This window comes from Gopherus flavomarginatus, chromosome 5 (genome assembly GCF_025201925.1).
Source record: "Gopherus flavomarginatus isolate rGopFla2 chromosome 5, rGopFla2.mat.asm, whole genome shotgun sequence".
Classification (NCBI taxonomy): Eukaryota; Metazoa; Chordata; order Testudines; family Testudinidae; genus Gopherus; species Gopherus flavomarginatus.
The window spans coordinates 87943118-87958430 of record NC_066621.1 but is presented as its reverse complement, the minus strand read 5'-3'; the positions used below and the strand labels follow the sequence as shown (position 1 = coordinate 87958430).

The 15313-nt window shown below is 46.2% G+C and overlaps 1 protein-coding gene across 2 annotated transcripts; it reads right to left on the bottom strand.

Moving 5' to 3' along the window:
• Nucleotides 1–98: 98 nt before the first annotated feature.
• On the bottom strand, nucleotides 99–15292 carry NDUFS3 (NADH:ubiquinone oxidoreductase core subunit S3). 2 transcript variants are annotated; one of them, XM_050953612.1, is made up of 7 exons: nucleotides 15139–15285; nucleotides 14026–14091; nucleotides 12944–13041; nucleotides 12464–12613; nucleotides 4631–4756; nucleotides 1298–1417; nucleotides 99–358 (listed from the first exon to the last, which is right to left on the bottom strand). In XM_050953612.1, the coding sequence occupies exons 1-7, from the start codon at nucleotides 15179–15181 to the stop codon at nucleotides 191–193; spliced, it is 771 nt and encodes a 256-aa protein (XP_050809569.1). In that variant the 5' UTR covers nucleotides 15182–15285; the 3' UTR covers nucleotides 99–190. The 2 variants fall into 2 exon arrangements, with proteins under 2 accessions (XP_050809569.1, XP_050809570.1); XM_050953613.1 differs by lacking the exon at nucleotides 4631–4756 and having other exon boundaries at nucleotides 15139–15292.
• Between the last annotated feature and the right edge of the window lie 21 nt (nucleotides 15293–15313).

Here is a 15313-nt window from a genome sequence, read left to right as displayed (position 1 = left end):
TTTTACAGTTTACAGTTAATGAAAGGCTTAAACAACCCCAGGTGCTTTTCAGCCAATTAGAAAACTGCATTTTCCATTCATGAGTTCACAGACAAGGGTCTCATGTCAGGTTTTATTCATATAAATATTAAGGTAGAATAGGAAGGTCAGTGCCACACAGGAAGTTCCCAGCATCCTCTCTGTCCTGCTGCTATTTTGTATCTCCTTTCTTTTCTCCTGCTTCTAGTTTCAGGGTCTCTGGAGCTGTGCGATAGGCAGGAAATGTCTCCCAGGGACTATTCAGATCAAATTTGCGGAACTCCTGAGCCAGCTCCACAGGCTCTGCCACCACCCGTTTCACCTCATCATCATAACGCACCTGCAACAGGGCAAAAACAAGCTGGTCACCATTGCTTGTTCCCAGTCACTGAACAGCTTCTTCTGTTAGCCAAATACAAAAAATGACAGGCTTGCAGACTGCTCACTCCAATATTTTAGTTCAACACTCATGAGAGCTCAGGACACATGGCATAAGGAGAATCCGGCAATGTGCAGGCGTGTACCATCCAGCTCTGTCACACACATCAAGCCTGATCCCTTGCTAGGGATTCCAGTCCTAATTTCCGAACCTCAGCTCTGCAGATGTCATTTTGCCCTTTCCTACAGCAGCCTCTGCTATTCCAGTTCTGTTCCACCTCTCAAAATAAAGTTAATGCACCTAATCCTGTCCCTTCTCTTCTAGTCTCCAGATTCAATTGTGCAAAAATACTAAGCTTTGTGATGCAGTCACTTAGAACTAGGTGGAGACCAAACAAACTCATTTAATTTGTGTTTTAATCTAGATAAAAATCTAGGTTAGAGGAATGGGATATGTGAAGAAAGCTGAGGCAGCTAAAGGTGATGGCTTTGTAGTCTTGCCATTAGATTTGAAACACCTCCTCCAGAAAGATCAACTCAATCATTAAACCTTCTGAGGGAGTTAAACCAAGTCTCCAGCAATTCAGTGGGAATGAGTTCGATCTTCTGGATGGGACATTAAAAAGTAGATGGTCCTGTCTTCTTTGTCTGGAAAGCAAAACTTCTTGCTGCTCTTGTGTAAGAGGAAAGGTTTGCCCTGTGTCTCTGGCCCCAAACTTCTCTATTATGCAGGATGCTGTGTGTTGGCTAAACTCCAGGGGGAATGCGTACAGTGCCTGAAAGGCACTAAGAAAATGTAAATGATTATTAAGCAAACATTTTACAGTTCCATAACAGCCATGTCCCAGCTCTGAAGCACAGATGGGTTTCTGAATGCAGAGTGAACCAGAATTCTTCATACCTCTACATATCCAGAGAGTGGAAAGTCCTTCCGGAATGGGTGGCCCTCAAACCCATAGTCTGTTAGGATTCGCCTCAGGTCAGGGTGGTTGGCAAAGAAGATTCCATACATGTCCCAAACCTAAAAGAAAGGAAACCAAACAAGCCACATCACCCCATCCTAGAAAAGCCCGTCAGCATACCTCAGAAGCTTAAAACTTCCACACCTCATTTAAGAGGGGCCAACCCAACTAAGAAAACCTCTTTCCAAAGGGGCCTGCCCAGCCTCCTTTTTCTCTCTCATCCTAGAAGGAAGCCACCCCTCGCATATACTGTACCAACAATGTGTAGGCTGGATGCCTGGACAGTGTAGTGGCTAGGCAGTTGATCTGGGGCACTGCTCATAGATTCAAAGGCCAGAAAGGACCACTGATCATCTAGTCTGACCTCCTGTATAAAATTATGGGTTTTAAGGAGGCTTGGCAGAATTCAATTATTTATTTGCAATTTAGATGTTTATTTTAAACATTCTCCCCCCCATTTAAATTTCCACAGTTGTGCAAAATTATGGGCTTTAAGAAGCATTTTTCCAATTTTTAATCTATTTAAATTTTCACAGTTGTGGGAAATTATAGGGGGGACAATTACTTAATGATAATAGACACTGAGATTCAAAAAGTTAAAGCTTTAACTCCGGTAAAACACAAACTGTTAACATCACGTGTCAAAACAAAGTAAATAGCCTAAAATCAACCTGTAGCTTACAAGCAGTATTTTTCTTACTTTGCCTGTCAACTTCTATCATCATCGGAAATATTTTTTTCCACCAGTTTGTGTGTGTATGGCAAAAAAATCAACATTTCCTGATAAAAATCTAATCCTTCCAAGTCTATATAACACAGGCCTTAGAACTTTCCCAACAGAATTCCATTTGAATTTGAGCTTATATTTAAAAAAACCTAAATCCAACCTTGATTTAAAAATTATCAGTTAGACAAATTCAGACTGGAAATAAGATGCAAATTTTTAACACCAAAGGTCATTAACCATTGGAATAACCACCATCCTCACTACTCAACCTGTGGCCCAATCAGCACAGAGTTGTGGCCCATGTGACATCCTCAGGGCCATACAGGTAGTATTCAATGCGGTTCACATAACATATTATGGGCTGCATACGTGACCCACAATGGTAAATAGGCTGAGAACTACTGTCCTAGAGGATAACAACATTATAAGGCAGTGGTCCCCAACGTGGTGCCCTCGGGCGCCATGGCACCCGCCGGGGCATTTATGTGTGCCCGTCTAGTGCCCAGCAGGGGACCTGCCGGGGACAGAGAACTCAGGCTGCGGGCGTGGTGTTCTCTGTTCCCAGCAGGTGCGGGGCCTGCCTAGTTCCCAGCAGGGGAGAGAAGCTGCAGCCCCACGCCTGCCAAGGACAGAGAACTCTGGGGCTGCAGGGACCGGTGTTCTCGGTCCCTGGCAGGAGCAGGGCTGCGGCTTAAGCCGGAGAGAAGCCGCGGCCCCAAGCCTGCCGGGGACAGAGAACTCTGGGGCTGCAGGAGCTGGTGTTCTTGGTCCCCGGCAGGTGCGGGGCCCACCTAGTGCCCAGCAGAGAAGAGAATCTGGGCCCCGCGCCTGCTGGGGACAGAGTACTCCAGGGCTGCAGGTACCAGTGTTCTCTGTCCTCATGGCTTTTCTCCGGCTTCTCTCTGGATTCATATATTATGTAATATTAAATATGTTTTTTTTGTATTATTTAATGTACAAATACAAAATAAGCCTTGTAAAATTGTTGGCGCCTGCCACGCTCTTCTGAAAACATGAATGTGCTACTGGTCACAAAAAGGTTGGGGACCACTGTTATAAGGAATAGCGAGCATGAATTTGTCAAGAACATGCCAAACCAACCTAATTTCCTTCTTTGGCAGGTGGGAAGTAGAAGATGTGATGTATCTTGATTTTAAGAAGGTTATGACACAGTCCCACATGATATTCTCATAAGCAAACTAGGGAAATATGTCCTAGATGAACTTACTATGAGGTGGGTACACAACCTGGCTGAAAGACTGTACTCAAAGAATAGTTATCAATGGTTTGCTGTCAAACTGGGAGGATGCAGCTAATGAGGTCCCATACTATTCAATATTTTCATTAATGACTTGATAATGGAGTGGAAAGTATGCTTGTAACATTTGTAGATGACACCAAGCTAGGAGGGGTTGCAAGTACTTTGGAGGACAGGATTCGAATTCAAAATGACCTTGTCAAAATTAAGAATTGGTCTGAATTCAACAAGATGAGATTAAATAAAGAAATGCACAGGACTTCACTTGGGAAGGAAAAAATAAAATGCACAACTACAAAGTGGGGAATAACTGGCTAGATGGTAGTACTGCGGAAAAGGATCTGGGTTATAGTAGATCACAAATTGAATGAGTCAACAATGTGATGCAGTTGCAAAAAAGACTAAAATCATTCAGGGGTGTTTTAACAGGTGTCTCGTGAATAAGACATAGGAGGTAATTGTCCTGCTGTACTCTGCACTGCTGAGGCCTCAGCTGAAGTTCTGTGTCCAATTCTGGGCTTCACACTTTAGGAAAGATGTGGACAAATTACAGAGTCCAGAAGAGTGCAACAAAAATGATAAAAGGTTTAGAAAACCTGACTTATCAGGAAAGGTTAAAAAAACTGGGCATGTTTAGTCTTCAGAAAAGGAGACAGAGGGGAACCTGATAATCTTCAAATATGCTAAGGGCAAGAAGAGGATGGTGATCAATTGTTCTCCACGTCCACTAAAGGGAGAACAAGGAATAATTGGCTTAATCTGCAACAAGGGACATTTTAGGTTAGATATTTGGAAAACTTTCTAACTATAAGGAAAGTTAAGCACTGGAACAGGTTACCAAAGGAGGTCGTGGAATTTCGGTCCATGGAGGTATTTAAGAACACATTGGACAAACACCTGTCAGGCATGGTCTAGGTTTACTTGATCCTGCCCCAGCACAGGGGGCTGGACGTGATGAGCTCTCAAGATCCCTTCCAATCCTATGTGTCTGATTCTAAATTGTTCCAATGGTTAATGATCCTCACTGTTAAAAAAACCAAAACTACATCTTGTTTCCAGTCTGAATTTGTCAAACTTCCACTTCCAGCCATTGGATCTTGTTATACCTTTTGCTCAAAGCCCTCAGAAGAATGTCAAGTGCCTCTTCTCCCATTCCCAAGGGCAACACCATTCCCTACTGCACAGTTCCCAGAGGAATAGGGTTTCATTCAAATATTGCCTCCTCCAACTCCCATATGGATCCTGTTCCCAAGCACAAAGCCCTTGGGAAAGCACACTGGAGCTCACCTCTCTTTCATACCAGTTTGCTGCCTGGTGCACTGACACTGCTGAATCAACAGGTGTCAGCTCATCTGTGTACGTCTTCACACGGATCCGAGAATTGAAGCGCAGAGACAGGAGATTATAAACAATCTAAAGGGAATTGAGAAAAAGCAACCAATTTATTGTGTCCTAGCTCATGTACAAATTGTCTCTTGGAATGAACTGAGATTTTTATAGTAAGATACCCGGCTGAAGGGGCAAGGGCAAGGAAGATGACAGGTTTTCAGATGAGTTTTCCAGTGAGACCATGATAGCACTTCATACCTATAGAGCAAGGGTAGCCACTCCATAGTTAAAATTCAAGCTAATTTTTCTACTATTAGCCTGATTTATGAAAAAAACAAAAACCACCACCTCTAATTGCCCCAGAAACAAACCAATTCTCCTGAAACTTAGCTGGCCACATGTAGTGTTACAGTCTATACCAGGGGTCGGCAACCTTTCAGAAGTGCTGTGCCGAGTCTTCATTTATTCACTCTAATTTAAGGTTTTGCGTGCCGGTAATACATTTTAACGTTTTTATAAGGTCTCTTTCTATAAGTCTATATTATATAACTAAACTATTGTATGTAAAGTAAACAAGATTTTCAAAATGTTTAAGAAGCGTCATTTAAAATTAAATTAAAATGCTGATCTTACGCCGCCAGCCTGCTTAGCTCATGTCATAAACAGATAGTTAAGGGTTAATGTCTCTTTTACCTGTAAAGGGTTAACAAACAGGGAACCAAACACCTGACCAGGGGACCAATCAGGAGACAAGATACTTTCAAATCTCGGTGGAGGGAAGCCTTTGTTTGTGTTTTTTTTGGGTTTTGCTTTGTTCTCTCTGGGCTCTGAGAGTGACCACACGTACCTACAGGCTCTCTAATCTTCTATTCCAATTTTGTGAGTACAAAGGTAGAAAGGCAGTATAGTCTTTTTATTTGGTTTCCTTTATTTGCAAAAGTGTAGTTTGCTGGAAGTATTTTAAATTGTATTTTGCTGGGGGGGGAGGCTTCTTTCTAGTTTCTATAAGCTGACAGACCCTGTAACTTTTTACCATCTAAATTGCAGAGATAAACTTTTACCTTTTTTCTTTCTTTTATTAAAAGCTTTGCTTTAAGACCTGTCTGATTTTTTTCTCCTAGTTAAGGCTCAAAGGAACTGAGTCTGTACACACCAGGGAATTGGTAGGGAGAAGGGAAAGAGAGCAGGGGGGAGAAGGGAAAAGTGAATTTCCTCTTTGTTTTAGATTCATGGAGTTTGAATCTGGATTGCCTCTGGGTGAAGGGAAAAGAGGAGGGGGGAAGGTATCATTCCTCCCTGTGTGGTGATTCAAGGAGTTTGAATCACAGTGATCTCCTAGTGTACCCAGGGCGGAAAGGAGCTGGGAGGAAGAAAGGAGGGGGAAGGGAAATGGGTAATTCCCCTTTGTTGTGAGACTCGAGGAATTTGGGTCTTGGGGTCCCCAGGGAAGGTTTTGGGGGAGACCAAAGTTTATCAGGCACTCTACTCTAAGTCCTGATTGGTGGCAGCACTACAGGATCTAAGCTGGTAATTAAGCTTAGGGGAATTCATGCTAGTACCCATATTTTGGACGCTAAGGTTCAGAATTGGGAATTATATTATGACAGCTCGCTGCCAGCTGGGGTTCTGTTCACCTAAACCAGCAGCGGGCTGAGCAGGGTCTATGGCCGGGACCCCAGACCTGGGTGGGGAGGTTTCAGGGGTCAGGGATGAGGGCTGGGGTATGTGGGGGGTCAAGGATCAGGGCAGAGGGCTGGGTGTGTGTGGGGGGTGCATGGCAGAAGGCTGAGTGTGTGGGGGCTCAGGGCAGAGGGATGGGGCTGTGGGGATGCAGAGCAGAAGGCTGGGTGTGCGTTGGGGTGGGCGGGATTCAGGGCAGAGGGCTAGGGGGCGCAGGACAGAAGGCTGTGTGTGTGAGGGGGTTCTAGGGTCAGGGCAGAGGGCTGGGGAGTATGGGGGCTGCAAGGCAGAAAGCTGAGTGTGGGGGGTCAGGACAGAGGGCTGGGGGTGTGTGGGGTTCAAGGGTCAGGGCAGAGGGCTGGGGAGTATGGGGGCTTCAGGGCAGAAAGCTGAGCATGTGGGGGGGTCAGGGCAGAAAGCTGTGGGGGGGTTCAAGGGTCAGGGCAGAGGGCTGGGGGATGTGGAAGGGTGCAGGGCAGAATGCTGAGTGTGGGGGGGGTCAGGGCAGAGGGCTGGGGGGCGTAGGACAGAAGACGGTGTGTGGGGGGTATTAGGGCAGAGGGCTGGGGTGCTCAGCCCGCAGGGGTGTTCCCAGCCCCCCCTGCCCTGAGCGGCTCAGGGCAGGGGGCCAGAAGAGATATTTCTGTTCCACCTCCTTCCCCAAGGCTCCGTCCCTACCTCTCTCTGTCCCCTCTAGGGGATCGCCTGTATGCTGTTGCTCTCCCCCCCTTCCCCTCACTAGAGCCATCAGCTGATTGGCGCAGGGAAGGAGAGGGGACGGGGCAGGAAAGCACCACTCTGGGGGAAGAAGCAGGGGAGAAGGAAGTTTGGTTGCTGCAGAACCAAGCTTCTGCCTCCTGCCCCCGCAGGGGAGAGCAGTGGGCGAGGGGGCTGGGGGCCAGGACTGCGGCAAGCATCTGCGTGCCGCTCAAGATTGGCTCACATGCCATATGTTTGGCATGCGTACTGCAGGTTGCCAACCCCTGGTCTATACCATAGATTAATATCTCATATTGTCCAAAGGGGGTGAAAAGTAATAAGAGTTTAACTTGACCAGTTTATAAAAAGAGCAGAAATTGGAGACAAAAATACTATTACAACTTGGATGCATTTAAACTAAAAACTGATCAGGGAGTTGCAAAGCTTTTGGCTAGGTCACCAATTGTTTTAGTAACAGATTAAGGAGGCTGGCAAACTTTTTGGCCTGAGGGTCACATCGGATTTCCAAAATTGTATGGAGGGCCGTTTAGGGGAGGCTGTGCCCCCCCAAACAGCCAGGCATAGCCTGACCCCTGCCCCCTATCCAGCCCCCCCTGCTTCTCACCCCCTGACGGCCCCCCTGGGACTCCTGCCCCATCCAACCCCCACTGTTCCCTGACCACTCAGACCTCCTGCCCTCCCATCCAACCACCCCTTCTCCTTGACTTCTCCTCACTGCTCCATCCACCCCCCTCCTTCCTGACTGGCCCCCATTCAACCCCACTGTTTGCTACCCTCTGACCACCCCACCCTCGAGCCATACCCCCACCCCCGATCACCACCCTGAACTCCTCTGCCCTCTATCCAACCCTCCCTGCTCCCTTACTGCGCTGCCTGGAGCACTGGTGGCTGGCGGCACTACAGCCACGCTGCCCAGAGCGCCAGAAAAGGCAGCCCTGCCGCCCAGCTGGAGCCAGCCACGCCACTGCGCAGCACAGAACACTGGGTCAAGCCGCGGCTCTCCTGCTATGCTGCCCGGCAAGAGCTCGCAGTCCCGCTGACGAAAGCATTGCACTGGCAGAGCAGTAAGCTGAGGCTGCGGGGGAGGGGCCGGAGGCTAGCCTCCTGGGCCAGGAGCTCAGAGGCCGAGCAGGTCCCAAAGGCCAGATGTGGCCCACGGTCTGTAGTTTACCCACCTCTGGAGAAGGATATTACTAGAATGGCAGGAAGTGTCAACATATAACACTAAATATGTTTTGATTAGTTCTGATGGGATGAGGCTGTCCTCTCTTTCTGGATATTGCATTATTAAGTGTCACTTGGCTACTAGCTTAACCTTACAGGAAGGAAGCTGTATTACTGTGTGCCAACCAGTCTTGCCAGCATGGTCACGTGCTAGGAACCAGGAATCTATCATCACACTGATTAGCCTTCATTGTCCACCATCCTGAAAGATGTCTTGACCCGAATGGGCAAGAAGCAACCAGGTGACATCTCCATGTTCATAAGGTTAGCTAAACCCAGAACGATACCTGAAGTGTGAAACTTAGGTACTGCTATTCCCTCCCTTGTGTGTAAGTTACCTTCCCTGTTCATCCCTCCCCCTCTAATTCTCTTCTATATAGGTTCATATGCCACACTCATCTGCAGTAGCTGAGTGCTTTCCAGTAGTGCATTAAGCAATGTAACTACAGAGCTGTTATGTGTGGGTTATTTTCTCATCTTCTTCCCACAGCAAGAAGTATGTGCAGTGGCATGTCTTGTTTTGGTAGCTTTGCTTGTTTGAATATACCTTTTGCTATGTATTTACATTACAGAAGGTACGGTAAAAGAAATGCGCTTGGCATTTGGAGTGGAAAGTCATGAGGTTTATGAGGGTCATTAGTTCCTGGGGAATTCATACCAGTCTTGGACCGCCTCTCAGAGGAAGTTGTGTCTCCTGCACAGGTGAGCCTTACTCTGATTGTTGAGAGTTCCACTGTGCCACAAGAGCATAGTTGTCAACCACAGTTTTTACCCTGGAGTTTTAGGAGGTCTTTTAGCTCTTCGGTGCCCAGACCATGGAACACTTTGAAGATAAGGACTAAGACATTGAACCTGGTTCAAAATTCTAAGGGAAGCCAGTGTAGAGGGCAGAAGACTGGTTTGATATGTTCAGAGAAGGCTGTGTTGCTGAGGAGATGTGCTGCAATGTTCTGTACTAGCCGGAGTTTCCTAAGGGCTGAAGGTTTCGTCCCTGGGTGTATTGCAGTACTCCAATCAAGAGGTGCCAAAGATACAAATAACCAAGACCAGGTCTTCATCCACCAGGATGGGATGGAGTCTCCAGGTCAACTGAAGATGGTAGAAAGCCATATTTGCAGGTGGTGCCATGTGAGACCTCAGAGTCAGTGATGAATCTAAGGTTACTTCTAGACTACGGACTGAATTGACCAATTGTGGGTGTGTGCCTTCAACCAAAGGAGGCTGCACTGTGGCTGCAAACTCTTCAAAATCCTTTTCTCTGCCCACTAGCATCACCTCTGTCTTGCTTGGGTTCAGCTTCAGCCAGCTGTTCTTTTACCACTCCCCCTGCCTCTCTCTTTTTGCCTTACAGACCAGTTTAACCAAGACATGTCCATCCTTGCATTATTGCTGTGAGTTTGTGGCCAAAAAGGCAAAACAATGCATTAACACTGGTAAAAATCTTTCAGGTCTCAGAGGAGGTACAAGTGAAAGACAGAAGCTGTGACTTCTTATCTTTTCTCTCTGGGTGTGCATCTGTGTTTTGGAACAACTGAAGAGCTACTGTGTAGGATTTTCAAGAGCACCTAAGGGAGTGAGGTGCCAATTCTCATTGAAAGTCAGTGGGAGTTAGATGCCTAAATCCACTAGGTGATTTTGAATATCCCACCTACCATTTATAACTAATTATTTCCTGCAGTTTTTAAAAAGCTATTAATACAAGGAAGTTGCTTCAAGTAAAAACCATTAAAAAGAAATTTGGTAAATTACGGTTCAAATGCTTTAACTTTTTTATGTGGTTAAGAAGAGATTTAAAAATATATTTTGTGTTGTATATATGCAATAGGAGTTTAGTGTTCCTATATAAAGGGTTTTCATTGGTGTAATCAGATCAACTTTAACTAGATTTAGCTACCCTGTTGCAATTTTTTTTAAACATAAACCAAGTTTAAAGAAAAGGTAATACTGTTTTTAGGAGTTTGATACCAATAAAACAGTTTCAGCCCAACTCTTTTAGTTTTTTGTTTTAGAATACACCACCTTTCATCTGATGTCGAAACCCCATGAGGCAAAAGAGAAAGATGCTGTACCAGACTATGTGAACTGCAAAAGAGAAACTGCCAGATCCCATGGAGGGACAGAGGCTAGTTTTAGAAAAGTGTGTGTGAGAGAGACAGAGATCAGGCCTAAGAAGTTAGGTGAAGCAAGGCCATGAAGGATTTTAAAACAAAGAAGGCACCTTCACCATAGATGGAGATGCAGCTGGGTAGGAGCAGAGCCAAGACATGAAATTGTAAATATTTTGGGGTTGAGACTGTCTCTTTGATGTGTGTGTATGCTGCTTAGCACAATGGTGCCTCAAATCCTGTTTGGGGCCTCTGGGTGCTACTTCACAACTAGTGCTAACTAACTAGAGAAGTCTGCCTAGCTACAGAGGCCACCCAGGAGAATGGAGCTGTTCAGAGTTGAAGGCTGCAAGGAGGGCAAGGAAGATGAAGCAGAAGGAGCTGACATCATCAGAAAGAAGATGGTTGGTGAATACATGGAGGAGAAAGGTTTGTGTGTCATAGTCAAAGTAAATCAATGGCTTCAGATCCAAAGAGTAGTGTTACTCCTGGGGAAATTCTGCGCCCAAAAATTAAAAGTGCTTTATATTTTGTCAAAATAACACAATATAATCACACCAGTTTCAATTATTTTGATAATTTATTTCAGAATACCTGTCAGCGAGTATGTCTGTAACAATACAGACAAAAAAAGTTTCCCCCAGGAGTAGAGAGTTAAAGAAACTGCTGCAAGAACCCAGTTGCTGTTTCTCTGTAATGCTTTTGTCAGGTGCCTCAGTCTAGATATCACACATACCAGCTGTGCACATCTTGGGGGAAAACTGTGCCCCTTCAGTCTCAGACATCCACATCCCCAACCCCCTCCAGAGCCCAGCTGTGGAGCACTCCCCTCCCCAGCCCAGACACGCACACCCCCTAGAGCCTAGCTGCGGGGCACACACCAGGCCAGACATCCACATCCCCTAACCCCTAGAGCCCAGGAATCCAGAGAGAGAAACAGCCTGTTGCTGGGTCCCATGCTTGTATGGAGTTTCCTGCACGCCGCCTCCTTCCTTCAGGACGTGCTGGGAACTGCAGCAGCCCAGAACTTCTGCCTTGGAGAGAAGAGGGGGGCTATCTGCCCCCTGCTTACCCCATCTCCATAAAGCAGGGGGTGGGACACACGACAGGACTCAGGACAGAGGGAGCTTGCTGGCAGCAGCTGCTGTCTCAACCTGCTGATCTACTTAAAAAGGCAATGCACTTAGAGTGGGGTCACCATACTTAAAGGGGCAATGCGCCTCTCTCTCACACAGGGTGTGTCTCTCTGTCTCTAGCTGCTATGCTGTCTCCCCTCCCTCCAGTCATGCTGCCTTGTAGAGTGTGAAGCTCTAACAACGTGTTAACCCTTGAGGGCTCAGCCAAGGGCTAGTTCATCATTTAGCAGTAAGGCATTCCCTGGGAAATATCCCACCCTCTTCCACCCTCTGACTTCACCACCTCAACCAAGCTTCATAATCATCATTGCTGTGTACAGTATTGAATTGTTTGTTTAAAACTTACAGTGTGTGTGTGTGTGATTTGTCTTGTGAAAAATTTTTTTTCCTGGAACCTAACACCCCGCCCCCCACCATTTACATTAATTCTTATGCGGCGATTGGATTCGCTTAATATTGTTTTGCTTAAAGTCGCATTTTTCAGGAACTTAACTACGTTAAGCAAGAAGGAACTGTATTTGGGAGCCGGAGAGCGGGGGTCTGCTGAGTCTAGTGGCCCCTAATGGTGGCCAGTAGCTCTGCATCACTAATTCTATGGAGAAAAGTGAAATCCTGCATTGGGCAGTGGCACAGAATTCCCCTAAGAGTAGTAGTATGCACTTGTCTCATGACACCCAGACGCAGACACCTCTCCTCAGAGTGCCTCGGGCTCACTATTTAATTGGGTATATTAATATGTCAGTGATACAACTGATTCTATGCTCAGTGGATTAAGCAAAACCCAAAGCTCTCAGAGCAAATAAGCATAACTATTGCAGAATGCAAAGGCCATGGTCAGAGCTGTAAACAATTGCTTATCTTAGTATTCAACACCCTCATGGTCTATAACTCTTTGCAGATCTGTACCTCCAAGGAATAGTTCCTACCTCAAAACGGTATTGTCGAGTTGGGACATCAATAGCAGTCAAATCAGCCAGGGATTTAAATTGGGCATTGGTGTGATCTCGAAGAAAAGTCAGAATTGGAACAATCCCATCAGGATGGATAAATATCTCCAATTCATTAAAACAGGTCACCTGTGGAAAAGAACAGAAAGCGAATTAGTATAGACGCTGAAGGGATTGAGCAATGCATTGAATAAAGCAGGATACTCAGATCAGGAGGGTTTGAGGTCACATGATCAGGTATATCACATCAGACCAAGAAACTCAATAGCAGAAATGGTTTTTAGCCAGCTCTATCACTCTCTCCCACCCAGAGTCCTGTAAATCTGCGGATATCCGCAGACCATGTTTGCGGATCATGGATTGGATGCAGATACAAATTTTGTATCCACACATGGCTCTACTAGCCAGCTCCTCACTACACATACCCCAAGCTAGAATGATTTGATTGGTAATACCTACCTGGACTTGCTGGATATACTTGGGCAGAATTTCAGCCACATACTCTCCAAAAGCACATAGCTGGTTCTGGGCCACTTCATCCTTTGGTCGAACGGTGGCTGGAAAGAACAACAGACTTCTCGTGGCTATTGCATCATAAACCACAGAAAGAGGAGCAGTAACTCCCAGCCCACACTAGTTCAGCATGACTCTAGTCAGCTTGGTCATAGGTCTGTCCCCCAGCAGGGAGCAGCTAGGCAGGGGGAGACAAGCCATGATTGCAAAGATCAACTCAATGAGAGGGAGGCACCTCACAACATGGTGAACTAAATGGCTATCTACCAACACCAGGAGGAATATATAGTGTCTAATCTCTGGTAATGTACACGATGCATAGCACATTTAGGAAATAGACTTTGGTAAGTGGCTGGGCACTGGAGTAGACTTGCCCATCAGATGTCAGACAACAGAACACCCTGTCACCATGAATATGAAACTACTTGCATCACACTGAGTGGAATCAGAAGGTAGGGGGATGTTATAATTCAGTAAAAGGAATAAAGTGAGAGAGAAGTTTAGAGTGAACATCAGCAAACATTTCCTAAGGAAAATAACAGACTGATTCCTGATAAGAGGAAAGCAGTTTCTCCAGCACATAATGTCTTATTTTTAAGAGGACAATCCCCATTTTCCATATAATGTTCTAGCATCTCAGCAACTTCTTTCACAACACCTGAAGTGTCCTTGTTTTTTCATTTTGTCAACCAAATGGTTTATTTTTTGTTGTTCAAGATTTATTGAAACACAGAATTAGATCTGGGATGATTACCAAAAACAGTCTAATGGAAAGAGTATTACTAAAATTAAAAATCCTCTTCCCCTCTGAGAAATATGCAATGGTTATGGAGTCAGAAGCTGGCAGTAGCAGCACCAGCACACTTTGAAAAAATAAAGCACATACATTTTCTTTTATATATGTAAATGTCACTGCAAAAATGTTCTGGGTTGATTTTGAAAATATGGTCACCTTACTGAGTTATTCTAAATAATACCCACTATACAGACTCCAGGAGTTGGTGAAATACTAATAAACTCAGACTTACGACGGGTCTCTGTTGTGGAGCTCCCCTCAAAACGAGCTTGCAACAGTACTGCAGGCCGTGCAGCAGCTACAAAGAGAAAGAGCATAGATGAAACAGTCTGTACCACATACTCCATTCTCCTTTAAGGAGGAATGCCTTCTTTCCTCCTTTCCAGAGACCAGGAGGCTTCCTTATGTTGCCCCATCCTGGTGAGGTGAGCTCCATTTTACATATGGCAATTAAGTCTGACCTTCCTCTGCCTGCCTGCCCCCCAAATAATAATCATATAGTGTAGTGAAAATACCCCAAAAGAAATTATGAATGTGCAGTTCAGCAGACAAGTCCTACTCACACACACACACAAATTCTACCACGGGGGCCTACTCCCTCTACTAAGTACAATGCAAAAACAAAGGCTACGGTGATACTTTTTCCATGAAAAGCAATAAACCCTCTTCTCCTAAACCAGAAATCTGATTATTCACACTTTAGGAGTGGAGGATGTATCGCTCAATTTCCTACAGCAATATCTAAACTATATGCCCAACTATTTTACTTGGAAATGAACAGTGCTCGATATACTAGAGCAAACTAACACGGTGACACCCCGCTTAGCAGAAAGAACAGATCAAATATAACACGCAACTCGGAGATCTTTTCTTTCTGTCTTGATGTTTATATCACGATCATCACCACGTTATTCAAGCCTTCTCACAGAAGCGCTAACTCAGCAGATATCTTACAGGCAGATTCTCACTAAACCTGGAGTCACCAACAGAAGCGAGGCTCGGAGACACCAGGGAGACGCAGGTGGCCAGTGAGACACAAAAGACAACTGCCATTTAGCTGCACAGAACTCAGCGAAATAAAATCTTTCCCCAAAGGGCGGCATTAGCCGACCCAGCGAGGCAGAGGCGAACAGGGCAGGAAGACAGCCTTTGCCAGCGAACCCCTCCAGGCAGGGCTGGAAGGGGTCACGGTGACCCCTGCCCCAGCCAGAGGGAGCTGCACACAGGCCAGACCTACCGAGGGGCTCCTCGCCCAGACAACCCGACTCACGTGGGGCCAGGGTCACGGGGGACCCGACTCCCTCCCCGCCAGCCCAGGCCGAGCCGCCCTGCCCCACTGCCTCACCTCTAAGGCCAGCCCGGGCCAGCCCCAGCGCTGCTGCCAACATCCTGCCCTGGGCAGCGAGCCGGGGACACAGACACACAAGGACACAGACCAGAACCGGAAGGCGCCTCTACCACTGAAGTCCCCAGTCCATGAACCGGAAGTAGAACTTGCCACAGCCGTCAGTTTCTCCGCG

What these genes read in the sequence shown, in the direction of transcription:
- NDUFS3 (XM_050953612.1), bottom strand. Translation starts at nt 15,181, where the DNA reads ATGTTGGCAGCAGCGCTGGGGCTGGCCCGGGCTGGCCTTAGAG. An exon ending in AGTATATCCAGCAAGTCCAG is followed by an intron (nt 12,614 to 12,943) that starts GTAGGTATTACC and finishes TCTTTTCCACAG; the next exon opens with GTGACCTGTTTTAATGAATT. An exon ending in CTCGACAATACCGTTTTGAG is followed by an intron (nt 4,757 to 12,463) that starts GTAGGAACTATT and finishes AATTCCCTTTAG; the next exon opens with ATTGTTTATAATCTCCTGTC.